Source organism: Corvus cornix, chromosome 14 (genome assembly GCF_000738735.6).
Source record: "Corvus cornix cornix isolate S_Up_H32 chromosome 14, ASM73873v5, whole genome shotgun sequence".
Classification (NCBI taxonomy): Eukaryota; Metazoa; Chordata; class Aves; order Passeriformes; family Corvidae; genus Corvus; species Corvus cornix.
The window spans coordinates 14,024,983-14,052,718 of NC_046344.1; the positions used below are offsets into that span (position 1 = coordinate 14,024,983).

At 46.7% G+C, this 27,736-nt stretch overlaps 1 protein-coding gene across 5 annotated transcripts in view; it reads right to left on the reverse strand.

The window, feature by feature from the left end:
• The window catches only part of SLX4 (SLX4 structure-specific endonuclease subunit), a 29,329-nt gene extending 2,058 nt beyond the window's left edge, over nucleotides 1–27,271 (reverse strand). Inside the window, exons 1-15 of one of the 5 annotated variants that reach the window (XM_039560682.1) lie at nucleotides 27,187–27,271; nucleotides 21,906–22,008; nucleotides 19,484–20,196; nucleotides 18,401–18,640; nucleotides 17,455–17,629; nucleotides 15,551–15,766; nucleotides 14,400–14,614; nucleotides 12,293–12,606; nucleotides 10,506–10,785; nucleotides 9,150–9,232; nucleotides 5,994–6,140; nucleotides 4,951–5,120; nucleotides 1,702–4,145; nucleotides 686–788; nucleotides 33–473 (exon numbers count right to left, since the gene is read on the reverse strand). In XM_039560682.1, the coding sequence (XP_039416616.1) occupies nucleotides 33–473; nucleotides 686–788; nucleotides 1,702–4,145; nucleotides 4,951–5,120; nucleotides 5,994–6,140; nucleotides 9,150–9,232; nucleotides 10,506–10,785; nucleotides 12,293–12,606; nucleotides 14,400–14,614; nucleotides 15,551–15,766; nucleotides 17,455–17,629; nucleotides 18,401–18,640; nucleotides 19,484–19,850 (5,195 nt within the window). In that variant the 5' untranslated portion in view covers nucleotides 19,851–20,196; nucleotides 21,906–22,008; nucleotides 27,187–27,271. Of the gene's footprint in view, nucleotides 1–32; nucleotides 474–685; nucleotides 789–1,701; nucleotides 4,146–4,950; nucleotides 5,121–5,993; nucleotides 6,141–9,149; nucleotides 9,239–10,505; nucleotides 10,786–12,292; nucleotides 12,607–14,399; nucleotides 14,615–15,550; nucleotides 15,767–17,454; nucleotides 17,630–18,400; nucleotides 18,641–19,483; nucleotides 20,197–21,905; nucleotides 22,009–22,092; nucleotides 22,140–26,752; nucleotides 26,857–27,186 lie in introns of those variants that run through there. The other 4 variants (XM_039560681.1, XM_019281603.3, XM_010392124.4 and 1 more) reach the window with 4 other exon arrangements.
• Between the last annotated feature and the right edge of the window lie 465 nt (nucleotides 27,272–27,736).

The window sequence follows — 27,736 nt, forward strand, 5'->3', positions numbered from 1 at the left end:
TGAGTGTTTTGTCTAGGATTTCACTGCCTCACCTCTGTGAACCAAAGGAGATGTCACTTCCATCCACTGAAGAACCTGCTGACTCCTGGGATGCCGGGAGCTCCTCGGCATCAGCTGCCAGGGACACAGGTGGCCTTTCCTGCTCTTTGGCACCTTCTGGGTGATGTGGCACTTTAGTTCCCTCCTTGGATGTGCCACAGCCTGTTCCATGGGATGCACCATCAGCCTTATCCCGAGGGAGCACTGCAGAAGCCTTGGCAGGCTGCTTCCTCTTGCCCAGAGCCCTCGGGGAACGATTCCTGCCCGCAGCCTGGCCTGCCTTCGTCAGCCTTTTAGCCGGGGACTTCTGTGGGAGGGGCTGGGAATAGGGGATTTCATCCTCAAAGTCAGAGTCCCTGTCCTGGTGAGTGTACTGGAATATCTCCTTCAGCTTCAACACCATCTGGCGTTTTGGGAGAGCACGGACACCGAATCTGAAAGGGAAACGTGGAGTTTAGGTTACAGTAACGCTGCACCTTCCACTGTCACAGCTCAGCAAGAGGTTCAGGCCAGGAAGTGCAGCTGGAAAAGTGTGATGTGACCTCAGAAAGTACTGGCTGGAGCTTCACCATGGTTCCCCTTCTTTCACACTACCTGCCAGCAGGTTCCTCTTGTAAAGAGCCATCCTGGGGGAGGTAATGCTCACCTGCTCAGCTCCTTCTTCAGCTGTGGGGTCTCCATGATGGAATAAGCTGGCATGGGTGTCACTGGAGTGCTGGGGGACCTGTTGTTCTCTTGACAGGAAGGTTCTGCAGCAGAATGAAATTACTGTGATGAGAATCAGTACAGAAAGGACTTTAAATGGCTGCTAACTTCTCCTCTTAGTGGCAGAAATCTAATATTATCTAATAATCGTTTAATAGCAACTACTTCCTTACAAGCTGTTTTAGTTATTACTCAGCTTCACATTGGACAGAACAGTCAACACTTTTTTCCCCCCCCCTTAATTAGGATATTTCGTTTTCGTTGACTTTACATCAGAAAACAGTTTAAACTGGGACATATGTCACATCTGAAAATGAGGCCAGTCAGGGCTTTGTTAGAACAGGCAACATTTAGAAAGCAGTTACAACCATATTTACTGAATTCTGTGCAGTGGTCCTTCTCCCAGGAAGGACATTTCATAACAGAGACTTGATGCATAAAAAAGCTGAGCAAATCAAGCTACTGGGGTCTGGAGTTAGATACTGATTTAATGATACCAGTTTACTGATACTGTCAAGCACAGCCAGTCTCACATATCATGTTCTAATCACCCCTTAAACTAATAATTTAGTATGGCATATTTAATAATATATTTAATTGGATACAATGACATCAATGACATCAACCTGCTGGCAAGCAGGCTGGAGCCTGTGTTTTGTACTGTTTTGGTTGGCTTTTCCCTCTCCAAGTACCCACAGCTTCTGCAAGGAGTACTGTCACTACCAATGGACTGGTGACAATGAAACATGTGGCTACACTCCAGGCATCCCACATTTAGACAGGCTCCTTCCCACAGCAAATGACTGCACCTTCTTTGTGCCTGGCCCTGCCAAATGTTTTGCATCAAAAGGCCCAAAGACTCTTTCAGTGTGTCAAGTGAACTACAGGTAAGATAAGCATTAAAATAAAACCAGTTTAACCTAGCCTAATAAATGTAGTATCAATACAAGCTCTCACCAGGAGTCTTGACAGGATCTGACTGACAGGCCCCTGCTGCAGCTGCCAACCTCTGAGACAGAGGAAGAATCTCTGGAAGTTCATCTTCCTTCTCTTCTCCATTCCAGTCATCCCAGATTTTGGAGTCCAGGTAACTGGCTCTGCTGCCCACTGATGAACATGGCTCAATAGGACTCTTCTCAGGGCAGTGCAAAGTCGTTCTCCTGCAAGCAGGACTTCCTTGGAGAGGGGTGCTGCCCTTAATTCCCTGCACTTGGACTGGGCTCTCCTCCTGCTCATGCCAAGAGCCAGGGCTGGGGCTGCTGGCCATGCTGGTCTTTGCATGGCTGACCTGGCCGGAGTCGTGGCCATCACCTCTGACTGGTGACAGATACTCAACATGCCAGCAGTCATCAACAGGGATTGGGGGCTCCTCACACAGCAGGACACTGCTCCCCAGAGAAGGCAGACTTACTTCCCTGTCACTGTCCTCCAGCTCAACCACACTGATGTTTGTTTTATCTTCCAGTGGCTGCTCCTGGAACGGAGGCACTGGTGTGGGTAAACCTGAGATATTGGCACATTTGTCTTCTGTGTTGGTGTGGCCAGGGGAGAAGAGAACTGGATCCACTGGAGAAACTGGGAGGCAGTTCTTGGAAAAGGATTCTGCTGCTGGGCTGTGGGGTGGGCTCCTCCCATTGGCTGAGTTCTCCATAGGCAAATGTTCGTCTGACAACATTGTTTCATGATCTTTTATTAACTTTCCAGTCATTTCATGGTTACTATTACCTGCTGCTACATTCTTTGCTCCGAGTTTCGATTCTGGACCCTTTAAAGAATTAATACTTGTGACCTGAGTCTGTGTTGAGAAGCTTCTGCTTTTGCTCAGAACTGGTGTTCCTGGCACGAGCCAGGAGCAGTCTGTGCCTGGAGACAGTTCATCACTGAGCCTTTTCCCAGGGCTCGGGTTTGGACTCTGTTTGATTTCTGTACAAGCACCTGTTTGTCTGCTGCGAGGAAATTCAGGGGACACCTTTACATCGCCACTTACACACACTGTGTCTGTATTGCCACATGAGACCTGGGTTGATCTCTGCTCTGTTTCAGGGACTGATGAGTTATGGTCAGGTTTTGGTATCTCAGGACTTTGTTCTACATCTGTACACCTCAGGAGCCCAAGGATTTCAGTTTTCTTCGGAGCAGAGTCAGATTCTGGCAACTTCTTGCCTTGTTGTAACTCCATTTCATCATCAGAAGAAGATAAAACAATAACATCACCCTCCTTGATCCCCTGAGCTGCAGCATCCTGAGTCCTGCCTGGTGATGACAACACTGGAACATGTGCATGCTTGTTTGATTCGCTGTGAGGAAGCTCAGCTGGAGAAACTGTGATCTCGTTTCTTGATGCAGTATCAGGCTCCTCGGCTTTCTGGGAGTGTATTTCATCAGATGGGAATGATTTTTCCTTTTTGTTTTGCTTTGGTGTTGACATATGTTCCCTGGCAAAGTTTCCCTCTGATTTTGGAGATGCAGGTGAAGAGCCAAGAGCAGGAAAAAGGGACACATAAGGGACACAAAAACCATTCTTACACGGAGAGCAGTCTTTTTGTGACTTGCTGAACAGAAGAGAATCATTGAGACCAACATGTTTTTCACTAGGGGACTTTCCTGATTCTTTGGTAACTTCTTTCACCAGGGAAGGCTCACAGTGATCCCCCTGAGAGGCAGAAAACAAACGTTCATAGCTGTCATTTATATCAGTATCACCCTGGAAACCAGGAAACTGCTCTCCACAGTGATCTGCCTTGTCATGTGAGACCTGAGGTGACTTGGAATCCTTCACATCCTTACATCCCCCAACAGCCCCTCCTTCATTAGCACCATGGGCTGCTCCATCCCATTGCTGAGGTTCACTGCGGTGAGGCACAATAGTGGCCTCTGGATCATTCATGCTCTTGCACCTATTTATATTCTGCATCTTCTCTTCTTGTGCAGACAAGTGACATTCAGATCTTTCCACACTGTTGCCATCCCTCAGACCTTTGAGGCTGTTGCTTACTGAAGCAGATTCAGGTCTCTTTACCTCTTCCTCCTCAGATTGCTGGTTTGTACCTTGGGCTGCCTTGGTGTCGCTGCTGATGCTGCAACATGCTGCCTTGCTCACCTCTCTTTCACCCTGAGCCATCTTTCTCTGAGTTGCAGCAAACTCATAGATTTCCTCCAGCTCTTGTTCTCCCACCTCACTATCATCTTCCTTCTGGCACTCAGGGTTCAGCATAGCTACTTCTTCCTCATCTTCACCCACCCACACTGACTTCAAGAGGTCTTGGAAGTTCTCAGCTCTGTCCTCACAATCTTCTTCATCCCTCACAGAGATAAGATCATCTTCTGAATCCACTCCGGAGGACACCTGGCTCTCTCCATTGTTGTTTTCACACTCTGCCATCAGTTCCCTCACACCAAACCTGCAAGGATACAATAGTAACAATTATAGTAACAAGGATGTAATTAGTATTTCCTCCTCCAGTATTTCTTCACCATTTGGCTGTCAGATCACTTTTGTGAGCTTTGTAAGGAATTCACGTGAGGATGGTGAGTTGAGTTTCCTAAGATGGACAAAATCCAGTGTACTCCTAAAATTCCAAATACCCTTTTCCAGCTGTCACTAACATGAAAGTATCAGGCACATTCTTCCTTTTCTGTGCTTGAGACTGACTACACTAAATCCCTTTGGCAATGGGAAAGTCCCATGGAATGGCTGAGGCTGGATAGTATCTGCCATGTGCAAGATTCCTGGCTTTTTGGAGTGACAGGGCACCTCTCTACATACACTTGGCAAGCCCCAGCCATGTCCCTGGCATACCTCAGCAACTGCTCCTGTTTCAAGCTCTTAGTGCATGGCTAGGACCACAACTGGAGCATGGCTGACACAACACATTAAAGTCTGAGCATCCAATACATTTTGTAAGTGTTGTTCAGATAAAGTGAGAATCACATTTAGAAGTTGTGCTCATCATCTTCAACATCAGCTGCCAACAGCCATCCTGAGACAAAACTCTCAGCCAAAGTCTGCTGAGCATATACTGAACATAGAAACTCTCATACAGGTGGAAAAGCTGAGGGCAGGATGTCCTTACGTGCAAGTTTCATTTAAGACGTAGCAGAGCACCATGGAATTTGTAAGCCGCTAAAACTGCAACGGAAGATCTCAAACTGGGGTCTGTGTGGCTGAAAGCCTGAGGGGATCCAAAACATGCTCAGGGTACACACCTGGCAGCCAGAGCCTGCAGCTGGGGCCGCAGCCCAGCAGGGAAGTTGGTGTCAGCAGCATAGAGGTACCTCAGGAAGGCAGCCACAGCCTCGGCCGACACGTCGCTCAGCAGCACCCGGTGCGTCGGCGCAGCCCCATCCTCCTCCACCACCAACCCCTCGCTGTGTACCTGGGGCAGAGAAAGCAAAGTCTGTTTGCTAATAAAGCAACACAACATCTACATTCATCCTTGTTCCCATCAGCTCCTTCCATTTGCCCATGCCCTACCCTGGGGCCAGGATGCCAAGGTGAGGCAGTTACAAGAGCTCCCTATGGAAGAGGCCATGTCCTTCCTGACCTGTAGCTGTTAACTTTTTAACTACTTGCCTTAGTCACACATATCAAAGGTGACCTTAGAGTTCACCACTTAGTTTTGCAATCAAATTACTTCCCAGAGCACAATTTCCAGAGTTATCTACATCTCTCTGCATGAGCTTCCTCTGGTCTGTTTTGAATTTACCTGGAAGCTGCATAGGAGCAGGCTGGGAGCTATTCAACCTAAAATGCTCTGGGAACATAAGAACTCCTTCACTAGCCTTGCAAAAAGCACAGGCAGTGTAGGTACCTCCAAGGCAAGAGCGACAAAACGTCTGCGTAGATTTTTTTAAAGTACTTCCCCAGAATCTTCCTACTCCCTGCTCACATTTCCCAGCCTGGGTGGCAGGCAGGACACACCAAGATGGACAAGACAGTCTGTGCTTGCACAGGAACAAAAATCAAAAATTCAAGAGCGAGAAGCACTTGGGAAGCTTCCCTCATTGCTCATGGGTGCAGTGCAAGGATCCTTGACTCCCCATAGCCTCCCTGGATAAAGCAGCACATCTTTCACCACGTTGTCAGGATTTATTCCGGTTTCCCTAAGCTGAAAAACCACTGCAGGTCCTGAGGCAGTTGCCATTAAGCCCAGCAGTGCTCTGTGCTGGTTTGGGGCACTGGCTGGCTGTGGGAGGGGGCAGCCTGGGCTCTCCTACCCAGGAGCAGAAGGAATGCCAGCAGCACTCACAGCCTGAGCCGCCACCGGACACCGCGCGTACAACACGAACAGGTGGGCATAGAGGATGTCCCCGCTGTCCACCTGGAACTGGACATCACTCAGGTGGGGGTTGTTGACCATGGCACCGAAATCTTGAGCCAGCAACCTGAGAGAGGACTAGGACACAGAAGGAACACAAAGACAGGTGTTAGGTTACAGCTGTCAAACACTTTCCCTGAAAAAATAAGGGAGTAACCCAGTTTATCAGCACTGCTGCGCTCGGGGCCCCAGCCTGGAAACACCACCTCTGCCTCCTGAAGATAATCTTTATGAACTTCATAAGCTTTATGAACTTCAGGTCTTCCACAGGACAAGCAGATAAGTCTAACAGACATTCCTGCTTTGTTTTCCTCTACTTTTTCACAGCCTGCTCATTGTGGAGAAAGGGCAGTTGTGTTGTATTCTTCTGTACTTGTGTCACAACACATTATCACCCTCAGATCTCACCACGTGTTTCCTGCTGTGGTCTACCACAGCCTATGGCTGGCCTCATCATCTACTGCTTCCCACCACAATTTGAAGCAACTGTAACTTCCATTTCCACAGACTTGAACTCAATTCATTATAATTAGGGTAAAAGGAAAGAGGATGACTCAGGAGGGGGTAATGAGCCTTTCTTACCTCTTTTCACTGTCTGGCAATGACAGCTGAGAAGAGCAGCTCTGCAACAAGGCGCCCCGACAGAATAAAACTAATGTAGGCATCCAGTTCAAAGGAATTTATGAGCATGCTACTGAAACTTCTTTTGAAAATTCCACTCCATTTTAAAAAAGAAACACAACTTTTATTATCATTCCAGAACCCCTTGCTAGAATTTTGGGGAGGGCTGAATTACCTGTGGCTGGTTATGGTGATGGCAAGGTCAGGCTTGGGGTATGCTGCCAAAGAGAGCAAGGATGGCAAGACAGCTCCTCTGGAGCTGCTCCCAGGCAATCTTCTCAAGACTCAGATCCCTCCTAGTGTTGCAGCTCTGGGGGTGGCCCTGGAGTGCTTCAGGGAAGTGTGAAACACCCTCAGCTCATGGCTGGGTTGAGAGACTGCCTGACTGCACATGGAAACCAGTTTATGGTTAACACCCTGATCACTGACCTTGTGCTTTTCAAACCTACTGCAGAGCTGAGGAATTGCAAGTTTTATTCCAGGAAACATCTGCAGGAGATGCAGTTCCACCTGGAACAACACAGCTCTTTATTTTCTTAGCAGGTTTCTACATTAGCAGTGGGCTGTGGAGAGCCAACCTTTCGACTCGCTCCAGCCAGCAGGAATTAGCAGCACACACTGGAATGCTTCTCCCAGCCTTCATAGGTGGGCTAGGGAACATTCTGCCTGTTGTGGCAGTGCTGTGGACTGACCTCCAAAGGGAAGACAGGAAACTCAGTCTGGAAACTAAACTGATTCTTCTTGCTTTCTTATTCTTCTTGCTTTCTTATTCTTGGCAGGTGGGCTACCTGCGAGGCAGCTCTGGGGCCGCCAGCAAACACAGGCTCCCAATGTGACGTTCCAGGCAGCGAGCCCAGAACAGCTTTCCTGCTGATGCTAAAATTATCAATCAAGAACAGGGAAATTAAACAAGGCCAGAAACCTCCTGGCTGCTCCATTCTCTGTGCAAGGCAAAGAAACTGGCCAGAAGACAGCTCTGAGCAGGTACGAGCTGTGTGTTTGAGAACACACCAGAACACTGAGGAGGCCACTGAGACTGGAGCCCACTGATGTGACCAAGGGTCTTCAGCACAGCGGATGTGTTACCAATGCAATGGGTGCATTTGCTCTACATGGTTACACTGTGCTCACCTAAAGCACAAATCTCTCCCATTGGCAATCCAGCTCTTCAACAACACTTCACTTGCTCAGGAAAACTATAATGGAATCAAACAGACTCTGAAAAAGTGACCATACTGGTTTTGCTGGGAGCAACTGAGTTTCAACAACAGTGTGAGAATAGTTTCTGTACTGCTAAAGGCTTCTGGTTTAATAGAAAAACAAAGCAAGACTTTCCTGCTAAGGATAATTTTTTTAAATACTTCCCAAGAATACCTAGAGTTTCTGTACCAAGTAGCTGGGATGCTCAAGTTTAATACTGATTTCCACCTCAAGGAATTGTCTCCTTTTAGGAGTATCTTAATCCTTCAAGTACAATATGAAAGTATGTTGTCAGAGAACCAAAATTTATCCAGTACCAAAATGTACTTCCTTTCATGGCATGATTATTTACTATCAAACAAAAGACAGTAAGTTTCATCAGATAAAGTAAATGACCTTGGTAAGAAAATGAATTAGTTTTATTTTGTGTGAACTTCAATTGAATAAAACTGATTATACTTTCATACCACATCCTCTGTGGTATGTGGGGTAAGATGAGATCTACAGAACAATACAGGCTTGATAAAAAAATCATCTGTGACTTACTAGGCTGCGTTTCTCAGTCACCACAGAGCACACACTGATTTTCAAACAAGATCCTCTGTGTTCCCACAACTGGGGGTTTTCTATACCAAACCCTTTAAAAGCTCAATTAGCAGCAAAATCTGCTCATCTTCCATGGCTCTTGCAGCATTCCACATCACCTACCAGGCTTTTATGCCAGGACTTAGTACAAACCAAGCGGTCCTTGCAAGAATTCCCTCTCCCACTGCAGGACAGAGTGGGGAGGAAGGTGCCAGAGGAGGAAGGAGCTCTGGCTGGTGTGTGAGCCCAGAGGGAGCACCAGCAGCTCTGTCTCTCCTGGGCTGCAGCCAGTTTTCTCCTGGATAACCTGGGCATTAAAGCAGTGTATTGCATAACATGCCGCAGCTGCATCCCTGGTTCCTAACCCCACACTCAGTGCTACAACACAATTCTCTAACCTGCTCAGCTTGGCCTTCTGTTCCCTGGCATTTAAATCATCTCCCATCAGGGAAGACAAGTACTGAAAAATCCCCAGGCTCTTGTGGGCATCGATGGAACACCCCAGGTGTGCTGATCTCACCTGTGCCCATGATGAATCCTCAGTCACTGTGAACCTTAAGCACCACTTTGTTTCCACAGAAAGGAATGGGAAATATTCCACACTTTTTTGAATTGCACAAATGCAACAGCTTTATTGTTATAGATGAATCTATAAAGAGTGGAAAAAATGGTTATCCTTACTCTTTTACTGCTGCTCCTGAGAAGGCTCTTCTCCTTGGATGGGGGCACAAAGCCACTATGTGGAGGATCACTGGGAGTCAGTTCTTCTCCTCAGGGAAGAAAATGCACATCACAAATCACATACAACTTCCTTGTGAGACAGAATGATCTAAGAACTCCTAACAGGATCCTTGCTGTGACAGCTGCTATGACCAGGCTGGCTGGGCTGAAGGCTCATTCTCTCCCTCATGCCTTTTTGCAAGGTTTGGCTCTGGGTTGTGCCAGGCTGAGGGTTCCTAAGCACCATTCCACTGTTATTTATATACATTAAAGAGCCAGGGACCATTTGCTCCAGTTTAGCAGGGGGAATGAGGAATATTATATCCAAGTGCAAATGCAGACAGGTGAGCTTAGTAACCATGTTCTTGTTCACAGATGAACAGGAGACACAATAGATTCTGCTGAAGAGCCAGAGCACTTTAAGGGGTACCACTGCCCTTGAAATATGCAGTTGTGCACCATTTGCAACTGTGACTGGGGACATTAGAGCTGCCCACAAAGGAATTCCAGGTGTTGTATTTTTTCAACCCTGTGTAGGCATAGATTAACTTCAGGTTTGTGTAATTGATGTCCAACACAAAATCATCCCTCTTGTGCATCTCTCTCATCCGACTGTCTCAAGACCTGAAAAGACAGTGCACATAACAGAAAGGCTGTCCAGGCAGAACCACAGAATCACAGACTGGTTTGGGTTGGAAAGGACTTTAAAGCCCATCCAGTCCCACCCCCTGCCATGGGCAGGGACAACTTCCACTATCCCAGCTTGCTCCAAGCCCCGTCCAACCTGGCCTTGGACACTGCCAGGGATCCAGGGGCAGCCACAGCTGCTCTGGGCACCCTGTGCCAGGGCCTGCCCACCCTCATAGGGAAAAATTTCTTCCCAGTATCTAATCTAAATAAACGCTCCTTTGGTTTGAAGCCGATCCCCCTTGTCCTATATATCCTTGTGAAAAGTCCCTCTCCAGCTCTCTTGTATGCCCAAGGTAAGAAGGAATGAAGATTTTGTTCTAACTGTTGAACACATCCAGGCTCTTTCCTAGCAGAAAATACTTTGATATCTTTAATTTTAAAATAAAATTTAGTATCTGCAGTCCAGGAGTTCTCTTAAAAGCTGGGATTTATGAATAATTTCAGAAATATCAGGTTGATTGTATCTAAATCTTACAGGAGGAAAAAGTGCCCCCACAACATCACCTCTTGGATAAACACCAACAACCTGTGGGTGCTGCCATGGCTCTCTGTCTCAGCCCAGCCTAAGTCTGGCTCTGTGTAGCTCAAGGAATCAGGGGCAGGGCTCACAAAGCTGCCAGAACTCACCTGGCTGCTCTGCTGCCTGAACATGGCCAGTGTCAAGGTTCCATTGAGTAAGGGTGAGTCCTTCCCTGGCCAACTCCACAAGGTCCTGCAGGGTCTGAATGTCCTTCTGGCTCGGGGATAAAAGCTGCCCATCTCCTCTGGGGCCTGCTTTGGATTCATTAGAAGTTTGGCCTCCAACCTTTGTGCAAATGGGTTCCTGAGAACTGAGGTCAGGCTGAGTTTGCTGGGATACTTCTGGCTGGTGAGACCCCATTGGTGGCTGGAGGTTCTCTGGCTTATTCTGATCAAATGAGGAGGAAAAAAAGACACCAATAAATTAGGTCTTGTTTTGTGTGTTTGCAAAGCTCAGAGTATGGTCTCTACTTCATACTCCTGAAACATCTATGAAGGATCACAGAGCATTGCCCAGGTACAGGGGATTCTGAGGAACAGCTCTCTGCAGTTTTATGAAGGAATCTCCAGAGATAAGACAGCTCTGAACAGAAGAAAGAAAACTAGAACAGAAAATGCAGAAAAGTTGGTTTCTCCAGGAGCATGTCTGTGCAGGCAACTGCCAAGCAGGGAGAAAGGATGGGGGAAATGCTCCCAATCCAACATCTAAATACTTCATTATAGCTGGAGTTCCTGGCAAAAGTCACAGCTGAAGCTCTCCAGGTGCTTCTGTTCTGAGTTCTGAAATGTTTTTGCAGTTACATGTAACTAAATCAAACTTTCACCTTGGAGTGGGTATTTTCCAGGTTTGGTCTTCGTTTCCCAAAAAATAATTTTGCTTGTTTATTTCTAAGTAAAAATGGTCCAGCCATTTCTGTGAATGGAAAGAATCAGAGGAAAAACACACTCCTGCCATGATTTTAAAAACATTCCTGCTTTTTATTTTTAAACTTTTCTGGCAGTTTTTGGCTTGAATGAAAGCTCAAAACGTCCTAGAAGGGAGTCCCTCCTCTCCAGCCTCAACCTGCAACAAGCCAGAGAAACATTGGGCTTTGACTAGGGAAGAAGTATTAAATAAAGCACCTACATATGCACAGTAGTTTCTGAACAGGAGCAGCAAATACTTCAAGAGAAGAAAGAGGGAAGAAAGAGAAGGGATATCCTCCTCGGAGAAAAGAGACTGAAAGAGCTTTGTCTGCTCCTGTGGGCACTTTTTATAAAAATACAGAGCACTGGAAGAAGCAGATCCAGGTGGAAACAAAATGAAAGAGTGGAACTGAGACCTGGATCAAAGCTCACATGCACCAGGAGGCAGTGGGATGCACAGGGAAAGGCTGAGTGCAAACGCTTGGCTGTACATCCCCAGGCATTCCCACCTTCTCTGTGCTAGCAAATATCAAGTTTCAGTTTAAACTTTTCCCCCAGTCCTTGCTGAGTGCAACATGGGCAACACTCACAATAGAAATGACCAGAGAGAAGTGCCAAGTACAAAAACAAGAGTCAGGCTGCTGTAAATATGGACAAAGTAACGGCATAATGAGCAGGATGGGGTCCCTTTACTCAGTACTCTCTGTTTCCAACCCTTTCATTTTCTGAAAGCTCAAAAACCATGGTAACATGAGCCTTCTTCTCCTTTCCAAAAGGCAGAAATGAAAGCTCAAGATCCTCAAACCTGACTGTTCAAGATCCTCAAACCTGACTGTGTAAGACCAGGGGAGAAAAGGTCACGGACAGCAAGTGTGTAGAGAGAGGGGATCACTGGTTCACATTCCAAATGAGGAAACAGAAGGGATACAGGGCAAGTATCAAGAACTAGGGCACACACATATCAGAGCAAGGACAACAGAGCACCCCACCTGCACAGGCTTCCAGGGTTCAATTGGAGGGGTTAAGTCTGCAGTGTAGAATGATCCAGGGTCACAGGGTCCTGTCAGAGCACTGATCTTCCATAAAAAGCAGTCCTTGGCTTTGGACAGTGGCATGAGCCAGGCTGCTTTTCCAGATTCATCTTCCAAAATCCTACTAATGGGCAGCTGAGGGGTGGGAGGGAATTCCACCTCTTCTGTCAGCATCATAGCTACTCGCTCCTGGATCCTCTTGTGGGCCTTCTCTGGGTCCTGGAGCAGCAGTGGTGGAGGGGCACTGGCACCTTTTCTACGCCTTTTTTTCTCTTTAAAAAAAAAAGGAATCCAAATAAATAAACAGCTGAACACACAGGGCAGAGGAGATCAACACAGCAGTTTCTTCAGCACTGTACTCAGAGTTGACCGAAAGGCATGAGAACACAACTCTTAAGATTGTGCAGGTAGTCCAAAACCTCAGATAGCCCTTACGGGAGAAACGAACTCTGGAGAAGAATGACTCCTCCTCACACTGGTCTGCTGCATTCTGGGGGCCTTCCCATGTCCACTAAATCTGATCATTATGGAAAGCACTGGTAGTCATGCAGCCTCCCAGCCCTATGGAACGCTGCCTGTATATCTTGGTTTGAAAGATAGGTGTCTGCCAAGGAAGGCGGGAACCTCCCTTGGAATGGAAAACGTGACCCCTCCTCCCCTCTAAATTACTGTAACTTTGAAATTACGGGGCTTTCAGGCAAAGATATGGGGAAAGGAATAACAGTTCTTTACATATATATGCCGTAGCAGGAGCTGCGGGGAAAGTCGGGCAGACACGGGGTGCTGTAGCAAAAAAGCCCGAGGCAGCAGCAGCAGAAAGCAGTGGGGCTGGGCAGCAGCAGCCGGGAGACGCGCCCTCCGGGAAGAGGGTGGGGTTCGGGGGGCCGGGTTTTTCCCCTGAGGCACCCGAGTAGATGGTGAGGGTCCTTTCCCGTCAGATCGGGGGTTAATAAGGTCCCAATTCAACGGCCGCTCACCCACGGTAAGGAAGAAGCAGTACAGGGCTGGACTCCGCGGTGGCAGCGAATTCTCCCCACGGTAGCAGCAACTCGACCGTTCCCCTCCGATGCCGAGAACGAGCCAGGAGCTAAGCCCAGCCCCTCACCCCCCAGCCAAAATCTCGGGTATCTCTGCCCTTCCCAAGAGAAAAGCCCTCAGCTAAGACAGTAGCCAGCTGCACCCTTCCTTCCACCCTGGCCACTTCTTTTGTCTCTTAAGTACCGGTCCTTATCATGTCTTAGGCAACAGATGGGACAAAATTCCCTGAAAGAAAAAGGAAAAAAGAAAAATCCTAACCTCCAACACTGTATGGCAGTGCTGCACAACAAAGGGAGGAAAAACCACCAACACACCTATGAAGGAATCCTTATCTTGTGTTCTGGTCATGGATGACATCAAACCACAGCTCACACAAACACTAGGCAGCCTTCATTAGGAAATCCTGTATCTTACTACCTTTGCCTTACTAATGCCCAACCCCAGATCCAACTGGGAGTACCTATGGGCAGGAAGGAGACCTGAGCAGGGTTATGAAGAGTCAAGTCTCCCCTCTGTACAGCTCTCAACCCTCTCCCTTGGCAGTTGTCTGCCTTTCTAAGCCCTTCTGCACTCTGACATAGCGAGGCACCTGCTCAGCAGCATGTACTGGACATACACGGCACTGCAGAAAGGACAAAATGATATGAGATAACACTGAAAAAGCTGCATTAATCCAGGCTGCAGCAAGAAGAATAGGAAAAAATCTACTGCAGGAGAAATAACAATCATATTTTCATGTTATTTCTCCTCACTTCCACAGTTTACAAGAAACAACAGCTTAAGACTATTTTACAGATTCAAAATAACAAACCAATGAAAAAAAGCACAAGATTCCCAAAACCATGGACATCCTGCAGCCGTTCTTACCTGCATGTGGATACTGCATATTGTTGAAGCTCTGACAGCTTAAATAAACCAGAAACAGGGCTGTCATCCCTCCTGTATCCAACAGGGAAGTTTTGGTGGAGAGCAGCCACCTTACTCCTGCATAGCACAGCCTCAGACACTAACTTGCTGTAACACATACCTGATCCTGGCTTCCATTTGATTGGGAAAGCAGCCACCGGTTTCACATTTGTAACTGATTTTGTTTGTTCCTGCTTTTCTTGCTCCAACAGAGAGCGTGACATTGCCATGGCAACCTGCAAATCTTCATCCTTAAGCTCCATTTTGGCCCTCTTCTGTGTTTTCCTCAAGTCCTCGTTGGAGGGGCCTTTCCGCTTTGCCCTGCTGGGCTGATTGCTGAAATCCAAGAATGCAGCAGGAAGCCCCAGTTAATGTGACTGGATCAGAGACAACAAACACTGAGCACTCCAGAGCAGCTGCTCCATTTACTCAGAGAGATTCCCATGTCAAGCATAATAAGAAGCATTCAGTACTTTCTTTCCTAGCAGAGAGCAAATGATTTCTCATCATTCATGGAACTTATTAGAGAAGTCTTATTTTGGGATGTAAGCATCTGCTATCTCTACCTTGAATGATTTTTTTCTACCAAAAGGGAACAAACAAGTTGAAACAGGAGAAAACCAGATCACCAGAAAATGCTTTCCCATCCCTCTGCTTCCACAGGAACAGGCAATGGTCCTTCCTTGGCACAAAAGGACTTCATGAGCTCCTCTACAAATTCACTCAGGCACCACTTGCTGCACTCTGAAGATTCTGCTCAAATCCAAGCGAGCAGCTCTGTACCAAGCACATTGCAAAACACACCTGCTCCCACTTTGGCTCAGGGTGAAAGGACATTCCCAGGACAGCCATGAGCTGAGGAGCTGAGGCTGTCCTGGCACCACAGATCCCAAGGAAGGCTCCACACTCCTACTCTGTGGTTTGCTCAGTAAGCTCAAACACACCATTTTGCTTTACTGAGCGACTGCCTCACAGACTAGAAACCATTCTGACAAACCACTGGAAGGTTATTTACTCCCCATTTTGCTCTTGCCTGCTGGCTTTTAAAGTCATCTACCACCTGACCTCTTCTGAGGGAAATTAAGATTATTTCTCCAACTGACTGTCACATCCTCCTCACCTGGTACTGGGCCATGGCTCTACATGACCTGCTCTGAGCTCAGGGCTTGCCCAGTGTGTGAGTCAGCCTTGCATTTACTGTTCATCCCCACCTCCAACATCTCTCAGGCCAAAGTAAGCAACAAGCATCTTTTTGTTTTCCTACCAGCTTACCTGGGACACTGAAGAGCTGCATCACCAAGCGTGGCCACCTGCAACTGCACTGCCTGAAGAAGCAGATTAGGAGGCACATCCATCTCCACAGCACAGCGCTTCAGGTGACTGACTCGGCTCTGTGAGGTTTGGAACTGCTTCCCACAGATGGGACATTCAGGGACCACTGGTTTGCTGGAGGATGACATCTGTGCTTCTTCCATCTCATCCAGACACCTGGGAGACAATGGCAAAGCTTACCTATGGAGATTTTAAAGGGTCCGTGCTAGGACTTAAGTCATTAATATAATAATAATAATAACAACAACAACAAAAATAATAATAATAAAAAGCACAATCACTTCTAATACCAGCAACAGCCATGGACATCCACTAAAGAAACAAGCATTATGTGGCCATGTTGTGATGAACACAACAGAGAACAGTTACATAGAGATAATGGTCTCAGAGGCATATTAAAAACGTATTGCTCAAAGGCAAGTGCAGTGAATAACTTTAGAATCATAGAATGCCACAATGGTTTGGGTTGGAAAGGACCTTAAAGGCCATCTTGATCCACCCCCCCTCCCATGGGCAGGGACACTTTCCACCAGACCAGGTTACTCCAGCCTTGCCTTGAACACCTCTAGGAATAAGGACTCCACAGCCTCTCTTGAACAACACACTCATGTGTGTCCATCACCTAATCCCTCTTCCTGCACTCATTCAAACATTCCACCTAATTTATAAACCCCTGTCAACAGAAAAGGGAGCAGCTGAATTGACACCACACTCCAGAGTGCAGCATGATGAACTTCAAATAATTTCTGGCAGGCCATAACTATGTAAAAATTTGTACTTGTTCTCTTTCTGTTCTCTCCAAAGAGATTCAGGGTGTGAAATCCTGGATCTGCAGGACCTATCACAAAAGTCACTCCCTGATTAGGTAATGACACACACAGGGCTGTGCTAAGAGACCATTCAGCACTGGTGATTACTGGTGTGTCGGTGCATCTATCCATCTACAGCTTCACTCTTGGGATGAAGGCTGCTATCAAAAAATCCCTGGCTAATATAACCTTGTAATCTCAACAGATGATTACATGTTTATAGTTCAGAAAGCCTGACTTTCCAAAAAGCATTTCTAGCTGTCAAACACTGTCACTGTTTTACAGCTTCTGTCCTCTCAAGCAGCACAAAATGGCTGAAAACAGAAACAACAGTAACACCTGGAAAGCTGCAGGTGCAAACAAGCCTGATCAATGGCAGCCACTCGGTAACATGATGTAGGACTGAACAATTTACATCACTCCTGCCTTCTGGAAGTGCTTGAATTAAGAATTTACAATCATTCAAATGTGTTGTTTCTGAAAAGTAACAGAAGAGCACAGAGTTTTAATTTCCAAAGAGCTGTCTGTACATAATATATTGTGTTTGATATTTACCACTAAGGAAATGGTTAAATGAAGGGCAGTAATTTCAATTGAGTCATCTCTCTGAGTAGTGTCACATTTCCCTCAGAAAACAGCTAAAATACAATGACATACTGGATGTCCTTAGATGAATTTTAGCAAAACAGAGCAAAGACTTTGTTGGCTGAAATCGGTAGATCTCAAAATTTGCATTAGGGACTCATCACTAACGGAATCATTAAGGTTGGAAAAGACCTTTAAGATCACCAAGTTCCTTTACAATGGCAGCTCCTCTGCCACACTGCTGATGAAAGCAGATTTGGCCTGGCCACACACATGCAGAAGCCCTGCAGGGCAAGACAATCAGCCTCTGCTTTCACATTAAAATGATTTGTTAATTCAAGCCATAAAGGTCAAGGCCATTAAGCAGAATCCCACATTCTTCCATGGCTGGGCTGAGTGAGGAGTCTATGGGGGACTGGACAGAAAAGACAGATCTGGCTGGTGCTTCACCTGTTGACGTGCTGCTCTCGTCGCAGCGTGTTCATGGCTGTGAGATCCTTCTGGCAGATCTGACAGAAGAACAAGCCTGCATCCTCCAGGCTTGCCAGGGCTTCGTCCTTGGATTCCTGCTGAAGAGCCAAAGCCAGAGCACTGTCGTGTTCCACAGATGGGAGATGGTGGGTATCTGGCAAAGAAGGCAGAAATGATCTAAGATGGAAAACTAAATCCTTATGGAAGGTGAGAAACTGTTACACTTGTCATTATTAGCTTATTAAACTAGACATACAAAAATTAATGGCAAGCTTTCTCTTGCATCTTCACACCTGATCTCTCACCAGGAAAGGTACAACCTGCTCCTTTCCAACACTCCAAGACTGTACCAGCCCAGGAGCAGGAGGTGACAATTTGCTCACAGTGCATCACATGTCAGGGACAGTGAAGGGACAGTTTTGGCTGAAGTTTCTGGGGAGAATATGGAATTTTATACATAAAATGTATAACACAGCAGATTTTCATGTCCATACAGAACCAACAGGGACTTGATCTATAAAGAACCAACCACAGTAAAATTGCTGTGAATTAAATTTATCAACACAGAACATATCACCTTAGAGAGTGCCTGGAGATGTACCAAAGATGGAGGATACCTAGGAGCTGCCTAACACTGTCCCAAGGGAAGGATGATCACATTCACTGATACTGTTGGAATTTCAACCTGTTTCCAAAAGACAATTATTCTTCTAGAATTTACATGAGGTTAGCTCAGCCTTAGAGAAGAGTTGGAAAAAAAGTATGGATAATCTTTTAACAATGTTTTCTCAGGGATCTGGAGTGGTTTGTACCAAGCCACTAGGCCAGCCAGGAACAAAGCCCTGGGATCCAGGACTGCTCCTCAGGCAACCATTCTCACCAGCCACTCATTCTGCACACACCAGAGCCAAGAGGAGAAACATACCATCCTCAGGAGGGTTCTGCTCCTGGCTCCTGGCAGGGAAATCCCTGCTGGCTGCAGCCTTTGGCACGCTCCCATCCAAGCTGTGTTTCAGCTGCTCAGGTGCCACCCTCTTGAACTGCTGCATTCTCTCCACCACCAGCTCTGCCACCCGCACCTTTGGGGTGGGTGAAGAGCAGGTTCCTGGAGGAGTAGCGGGAAGGAGGGGTAAGGTAGTCTGGGAACAGCCACTCAGAGGATTTGCTAGAGGGGGAGAAAACACCAGTTTTACCAGGTGGCTTTAAACACACACTGAGAGCTGCTGGGAGGCCCTTCCCCAACAGCAGCCTGGGCCAGGCCCAGTTCTGCACAGCCATTCTTAGAGAAGTGAACAATTTGTGTAACTATTACAGGACTTTATACCTGATAACCACAATAACAACATCCAGCTTCTGTGCTGCAGAGGTGTTTAGATACCTTTGTATCCTTTTTACAGGGAGGAATATTAAGGAAGTCTTGCATGAAGGTCTCCAGCAGGGACATGGAAGGCAGTCCCACAGCCCTGCTCTCCCAGCATTCCAACCACACAATGTCCCAATCCTGACTGACCTAATTTATCAGTATAAGGACTTCCATCACTGGTGACTGCATTCTGGTCATCATGTTTAACAGCTACTGAAGGACTAATCCTTTATGAACTAATCCAATACCTTTCCTAACTCATTCATGGTTTTTTTTACCCTTGACAACATCCAGTGACAATATGTCACCATACAATGAAGCATTGAGTAAAAAAGGACCACACTATACTCGGAGCTTGCTTCAAGATGATCTGAGAGTGTTTTTCTCAGCTCTGATACTGCAAAAATCAGTGAATAATGACTGGCCAAGAAATCACATTGTGCTGAGGCTTCACCTTACTGAGGGACATCTTCTGCCTGCCTGCAGCACAGAACACACTCCTAGATCAAACCCCTGTAAGGGGCAAGCCTGCTTCCAACAGTGCTACTGTGTCCCCTCCAGATGGATTTCTCAAGACCTTCACTGAGCTACAGAGTCCTTTCAGTCCTTGCCTATCTTCTGTTTGAACTATTTCAGTTCACTCACCTGTCAGAGGCCTCTGGCTACACTCAGTGCTCTCTGTGCTCAGTTGGCTGGCAGGGAGAGGGCTCCTTGCTCCATCTCCCTGTGCAGTCTCACCACTGCAGGCTGCAGCATCGCCATCTTCTTCTTGTACCAACGTTTGATCCTTCGGACCCAAATCTTGAGGCAAGTTTATCTCCTTCACTGCTGGTAAGTGATGATGGGTTTGGCTCTTAGCAGCAGCTTTGCCTCTTCTTAATTTGCTTCGTGTTGTGGTGCTCTTTGGCCAGTCCTGAACTCTCTTTGTTGCCTCAGCATCCCCAGCCTTTTTCTTTGCCCTACTCAAAATGTTTGCCCACAATTCCTTAAAATCATTGTCCTGTTCATCCATCGGCTTTCCAGTAACACTGTGGCCTAAGAACACTGTGAGGACTGGAGGGCAGGGGGAAACACCAGAATCAGTTCAGATTTGCATCAGCCCTTCCAGCACCTCAGAGATGTCCATTCTCCAGGCTCCAATGAGGTCACCAGACAGAGTGGGCACTTCCAACAGTTCATTCTTCCACAGTTAATTCACATTCAGCAAAGCATGTTTTCTCTCCAAGGACCTCACCTGCTTTCACAAGCTGGTTCTTCAGAAGACTCTGGACCATAAGTTAGGCACCTCAGTTGGTGCAGAGCATGTGTAAGATCATCATGATAAGCTACAGAGCTTCAGAGAGACACTTATGAAAGCCCTTAAACAGAGAAACAAAAGCAGGTGGTCATGCAGGATGGTACAGGCAGATGCACTGTGGGACAAGGTGTAAATTGCTGAAGGAGAAGAGAATTTGCATGAAATACTAAGATTAGAAACAGCACATATTGACCCCAAACACTGTCCCTGTAATTGTACTACAGATATGCCCAAGCCACGTTAGCAAAGGAGAGGAAAGATTTTAAAACAGGTATCTGATATGGGGTAGGCTTTTGTCTTGGAGCTCTGGATTTTTGTTATACACAGCTCTGTCCTTTTGCTATACACATTCCTACTTACATAGCACAAGACCAGCAAATGCAGCAGGAAAAACACCCATCCTTCAGCTCAAGCAGTGACTCTGGAGTGTTAAACTCTGCTTTGAGACACCACAGTTCCAGAGAGGAGAGGCCAACCTCATTTTGAGAAGTAAATTAATGGAGTTGTGGCATTTCAGAAGGGGTTTTAGGACAAGTCAGAGAATGATTCCATTAAACATGTTCAGCTTTTCTCTCCTCTTGTCTTCCACAGTTGCTCACTCAGGATTAGCCCTCCTGCTCCTGCTGAATTCTTCCCCTGAGTACTCAATAAACCATGACACTGACCATGTTTCACAGACTGCTGTCACACACATGAGGTAAACAGACTAAATAAATAGCATTTTTAAACGAATTTCTTAATCTTTTCAGCTGCAGCAAGAACAGCAGTACTAGGCAGGGATTACCTGGAACAGCGCTGGGTACAATATCCAGATGGAAATGCCATCAACTCTCAGGCAACATTAAAACTAGAGCTCTATTCTTACATGTTTTCATTGTCCTCTTCTTCCTAGTCCTGAGTTCATGATGGTGCTGGCTATTTTACCAGGGGTTTTATATTCCTCCCAAAACTACTTCTTTCAAACCTAAACCAGAGTGTTTCACTTGGAATGGCAGCAGCTATAGTCCAGTTACTCCAGTAAAGCTCTGGACACAGAAAGACTCAAAAAGCAGGAAAAACACATGGGAGATTGTTTTCTCAAATGGCTTGGCTGCAGACATGAGAGGCTGAGGAATGCTGGTTACACACTTCCATGGGTCAGCCTTTCCTATAAGCAATTACAGATGTTAATGGATTTATTTATTTTAAACTCAGGCTCCCAGACCTGCAGAAGATTCTGCTGTGAATCTTGGAGTAATTTTCTCTTAGAGAGAAATCAAAGTTCATAAATTTACTTTTCCTGGACAGAACACTGGTGTAATTATAACTGTAAATTGACCTTTTTCTTTTAAGGAGGAGACAGCATGTGGAGAAGTCCCAAATCTTAACATCCTACATGGCTTTAAATACCTCAGACACAGCTGTACTGCTGGATTATTTATGGTGAGTTCCTGATATTAAACTGCGAAACAGATCAGCACTTTTCCATTTGCTATCAACGTTCAGTGTCCCAGGCAGATCAGATCAGACACACCTATGATGCAAAACTAAGAATTTATCTATATTACTCCTCCCTGTCCAGACCTGCATTTACAGGTTCCTGATCTATTCAACATCTCAATATTTCTGAAGCTGCTGCTATTGCTGCCCCTAACAACCAGCTTTGGCACCAGTCTATTGAGCGCAAAAGGTAATGGCTTTGAAAATCACTTCTGTCAGTATAATATTCAATTCATTTTGGAAGATCTTAAAACTAAACAAATCACAAATAAAATAATTAGCAGCACTTACCTATTCACTGAGATGCCAAATCTATAGCCCAGCTGTGCCTTTCAAGTAAACGTGCATCAGTAAAATGGTACAAAGCAGGACCAGTAAGAATGAAAGACAGAACCTGGAAAATGGAGGGAAAAGGATGGATTTAGTGTATTTTGTCCTGACTGCTCTTGATTATCGTTTCTACCAGTTCAACAGGTACCTGATGGGAGCCTACAAAAAAGATGGAGAGGGACTTTGGACAAGGGCCTGGAGTGACAGGACAAGGGGCAATAGCTTCCTACTGCCAGGGAGTAGGATTAGATGGGATATGGGGAAGAAAATCTTTCCCTGTGAGGGTGATGAGGCCCTGGCACAGGTTGCCCTATCCCTGGAAGTGTTCAAGACCAGGCTGGACAGGACTTGGAGCAAGCTGGGATAGTGGAAGGTGTCCCTGCCCATGGCAGGGGGGTGGAACTGGATGATCTTTCAAGTCCCTTCCAACTCAAATAATTCTGTGATTTTATGATTTAAAAATATGCACCTATTACATGCCTTGTATTTACTGCCTTGTAATTACTTAGTTAAATCATAAAATCCTTAAAAAAACCCAAACAGGTAAAAGATCTGTTATCCTCCCACTTTTCAGAGCAGCCTCTCTTTTAACCCCTGAAAGCGTTTTTCCACCAGCAGTCCAGTTTGACATTCTCTCTTCTGAGCTCTCAAATACACAACATTTGGGCCTGCTCACTTGCTGCTTTACACTGTCTGTCTGTTCCAGGAAAAATTCTCCTGCCATTTCAGTCTCCAAGAATATGTCATCACCGTGGCTACAACAGTCCATCAGCACTAGGCAGGCCTCAACAACTTGCACACAGCAGATACCTTCTCCCCTCCCGAGCACCACAGTGGTGCCTCAGGACATCTCCTCCTCAATTCCTCATCTTTAAAGAAAAATTCACTTTATACTTTCAAAACCAGGAAAGTGCCTTGGAAGCAATCTCTTGTATTTCTCAAGAAATGCTAAGGGAAATGGGATTATTTAACACTAGAAAGTGAGGCAACAACAAAACCTGAATTTTTGTCTGTAGTCCCCAGCACAGGAAGGACATGGACCTGCTGGAGTGAGTCCAAAGGAGGCCACCTTTCTCCCCCACCCCCACCTCCAGCTTCACCTCAGTCTTCAGAAATTAGCTAATTGCCAGGGCCTGGATGACCCCGGACCGCTAATTATGGAGTGCTGGCAGCAGCAGGATGATGGGATGCACCATGTTGGGTTGGCATTAGAAGTTTCATCACCACCTTCTCCTTTTGTGGAAGCTGCAGCCAAAGATATGAGGGTTAGTGACAAAACTTCCAGTCAAGCCAGACCAAATACTGCGAAAGGAAAGAATTTCTGCAGTGTTTTTTCTGGCAACCACACCAGAAGGAGGTCCCTAGGGATTCTTCCAGACCAAATCCTGTTACAAAAAACCTTCCTACAGGTTCCTGATGAAGAACCTACTTGTCAACGGTGTGACTTCCGAAAAAGCACATTATCTTCCATCCTTTTAGGGATTCTTCACTAGAGCCTGTTCTCTGCAGGTTCCTGCACTAACCAACACCTTTACCACTACTTTACAAAGACATGACACTGCATCTGTACAGTGTCTCTGTGCTTGCAGAAGTGCAAAAACTTTAACACTGAGGACAGCAGGGCTTGTTCTGTGAGGAGAGAACAAATCTAAGTGCAAAACAGGAATCCAAAGAAGGTACAATTTTCTTGTTCTGGTCTCTGCCAGCTTCCCTGTGCCAGAAAAGGGTAACAAAACCAGATGTGGAAAATAGGAAATGAGAAATTAATTCAAGTCTCTATAAGCAAGGGAATGATAGGTAGGAAAATCATACTGAGATTCCAAGGAGCAATCTTAGCAGGGATCAGCATCCGTGTCTGTCTGGCACCACCCACTTCCCTACCTGATATCCCTTCAGTCCTCACATCTCTGTCCAGAGCTACACCTCCCCCTGCCAGCACCCTGTTCATATGGCAAAACACTTCAAAGCATTTCACAGCCACTAAAAAAATAATCACAATCCAGACAGAATTTTAAATCATTACTTACACAACAAAGTGCCCCTCTACCAACACGTCCTCAGAATAGAAAATTCACTCTATACCTCCTCTGGAAGGATAAAGGGGAAGTGCAGAGACAAATAAAAACTAACGGTCACTCAGGTGCAAATACTCCTGGTTGTATGCAAACACAGTAACACATAAATCACAAAAAGAAGCAGCTGGTGATGAAAACATCAAATTGGTTTGACTGATAACAACAACAAGCTATTAATTTTAAGAGAATAATAAAATTGATGTTAAGGACTGAAGAAAAACATTTTGGTAGAGGCCCTAAAAGTCAATAAAGAACAATACTTAATAAAAACTCAGTTGGTTTTCAGAGAAAGAAAAATAATCAGAGTGATAACAAAAACAAAGATGTAAAATAATATCATGGTGATGGAACTGGATTCTGAATATAAATAAAGAATATAAACAATGCAATGTATTAAAAGCAGGAGGTAAAATTACCTTGTCAGAAAAAGTTAAGGACTTTCAAAAAAGATCTTTTTTGGTGTACGTGAAAACCAAGAAAAAAAACCTACCAAGGCCACTACATCAAACCGTGGAACTGTTAATCCTGCAAATACTAAATATTTCTATAATATTCATCCCCTGATGGTGCTGGAAAGCAGCCCAGTTTAGGAGCAATGCAAAGCACATTGAAAAGCAGCTGCTGAAGGTGTTTCTGTCAACAGAATTGGACCATTTGCAAGCAGAAGTCACTGTGATTTTTCAAAAAGGACAATTAGGGAAGTAAACACCCATCTTGCAGACTGAGCTCAACACCAAGCTGATAAAGAAATGGCTTATATGGGAATTGATGAACACAGAGGGATCATAAAATTAAGCCAAATCAACACAGTTTATAAAAATCCAGACCTACACTCAGCTAATACCTATTTGATGAGAGCTCTCTGTGTTATCAGAGGGGTAATTTTCCTATAAACTACTAAAGGAGTATCAAGGGACAAAATGATTAATTAAAATCCTACAAAATCAATACAAGGCATTTAAAATTATTAAAATGTAGCTAGGTAAGTTTCAAAATGAAGCTGCAAACAGCTGTCATTGAGCACTTACGTTTCTAGTGCCACCCCACAGAGATTAACTCTCTGCCTGTCCTGTTTTTCTGTTCTTTACCTTAGGAAATGAGCTGGGAGAGACACCAACCAGCAGGATCAAGCTGTCAAAAAGGGAGCCATTGGACAGCCCATCATTCTTCCAAACCACAATGTGGCCTCTTCCCAGGTGCCTGACTCCACCCCAACAGGGATAATTGTGACCACGTCAACCAATTCTGTTATTTTGTAGATCAAGAACAGAGCAGTCAGTGATACTTGTGGCAAGAAAATGAACTGAAAAATTAATGAAAAAGTGAAAATAAAGAGAAGGACGCTCCCATGTTGAATATTCAAGCCATTCCTTTCCAAGATGACAGTGTTATTCTGAAGGGCACATTCACTTAAAACAAGGTCAGTCCTACTGATTTTTTTCCCAAAAATCCTGTCTTCTGATTTGTGACTATGTTGAAGCCAAATATAAAGTGAAATTAAACAAAGTATCTTGATTTCTCTAAAATAGGAAGATGCTCACTTTGAAAAGGTAACCAAACTCATCACAGATTTCTTCAGGTGATCTGATAATGCACCTTTTACACTAACACTTCATTAATTTGTAACAATGAATAACTTGCTCTCTTCTCAGCTAAAATCACACACAAGAGCTACAGTGAACCCCACAACACTCTGCATGTAATGAAAATTGACCCAGCGGGAAAAGCAAAAGGGCAAAAGAACTTGAGGTCCATTTTCCATTTTCTTCCAAATGTAAAGCTTATGGTAACAATTCTTTCACCTTCTGTTTCCAGTTTGCCTCTGACACACCCGTACTGGTGTCCAGATAACTGTTCTAATCCAAGCACCAAAATCAAAGGGGAAAGGAGGGACCAGGAAAGAGATGAAGAACAGGATTTTAAGCGGATACAAAAGTCGAGCATATAAGGGCCTCTTTGTGTAGACAAAACAGGGGCTGTACCCAATCTGTGATTTTTGAGAGTTCATAGAGAGCCAACAGACTGAGCAACAGCCAATGTCACTGCCTTTGGACTTTACTGGAGTCAAACTGGTTTTGCCCAGCTGTAATTCTGGCTTTATCTAAAACCTGCATGGTTAAAATAAACACCTGTGTGTCTGCAGGTTCAGGGACCAAGTGTTGTCAGTAAAGCTAGCTGACACTGCCTCCCTTCAAGGCAGGCCCACACCACAGAATCACGGAATGGTTGGGGCTGGAAGACACCTTAAGGCTTATCTCATTCCCACCCCCTGCCATGGGCAGGGACACCTTCCACTATCCCAGACTGCTCCAAGCCCCATCCAGCCTGGCCTTGGACTCTTCCAGGGATCCAGGAGCAGCCACAGCTTCTCTGGGCACCCTGTGCCAGGGCCTCCCCACCCTCACAGGGAACAATTCCTTCCCAATATCCCCTTTAACCCTGCCCTCTGCCAGTGGTGAGCCATCCCCCCTTGTGCTGTGGCTCCAGGCTCTTGTCCAGAGTCCTTCTTCGCCCTTCTGAATATGCTGCTCCTTGTGCCCCTGAGCCTGGAAACAACAGATAAAATTCCACGTTGCTTCATGAAGCAGAGACAAATGCATCAGAATTGCTTTCCCTGGTAACACTGCTACAAAGAAGTTTGCTTTGAAGCTGAACACGTTAAACATCTTCAACGAATCCTACCGGCTGTCAGTGGAGCAGCTGTTTAAAACTCTAACACCCTCGTCTCCTTACCCTGAACAACTCTGCCTCTGCTGTATGCCTGAATTTCTGCCTTTGATGCTACACTAACACCAAGGATGGAGTTCATCCTTCAGCACCGTTTGTCCCCAGCTGCTGTCCGGGGCTGAGCTCCAGCAAGCCCCGCGCGGGCCCCGAGGGCTGCGGCCTGGGCTCCCCTCAGCCCCACACAGGGTCCGCGCCTCACGCGATGACGTCACGGATGACGCAACGCCGCTGACGCAATACCAGTGACGTAAAGCCTGGAACGAGGCCAGCCCCCGGGTCCAACGCCATCGCCTCCCCGCCACCAGGTGGCGCCCCGTCGCGCTGACAGCGCCGGCGTCATGACGTCGCTCCTGCCCGCCCGCCGCCCTTGTGCTTCTTTCCCGCCCGCCCACCCCAGCCCGGGCAGGTCCCGCCGCCGCGGCCCTGCCGTGCCCACCGACCTGTCCGCCGCGGCCCGGGCTGGCGGCCCTGCCCGCGCCCCACCGCCACGGCGGGGAGCCCCGGTGCGCGGCCGGAGCGCATGCGCGGGGCACCAGCCGCGTCGCTCGGTTCGCTGCGGGCGCGGTGCGCATGCGCAGGCCCGGCCGGCGGGACATTGACAGGGCCCTCACGCTGCCCACGCATGCGCAGGGGTTCCCGCCACCGGTTGTCACAGAGACCGTTCCCGCCCGCCCTCCATCTTCTCATTCCCCTCATGGGCTCGGGGGGCTCCTCCGGCCCCGTTGGCGGAGCCGAGGGGTCTGAGCGCTGTTGCTCCTCGCCCTGAGAGAACAGCCTGAGCCTCTCCCCGACCGGGCGGCGGCGCCTCCTGAGGCGAACCTGGCACGAAGCGGGCGGGCCGCGGCCACCAGGGGCGGCCGCGCACCGGGGAAAGCGGCGGCGGCCCGGCCACCGCTTCCCGGCTCACGGCCCCCGTGAGCCCGGCCCCGGCCGCGGGGGGAAGTAAAGTAAAAACAAGGAGGGCGTTTGGTCAAGGCCTCGGCACTGCCT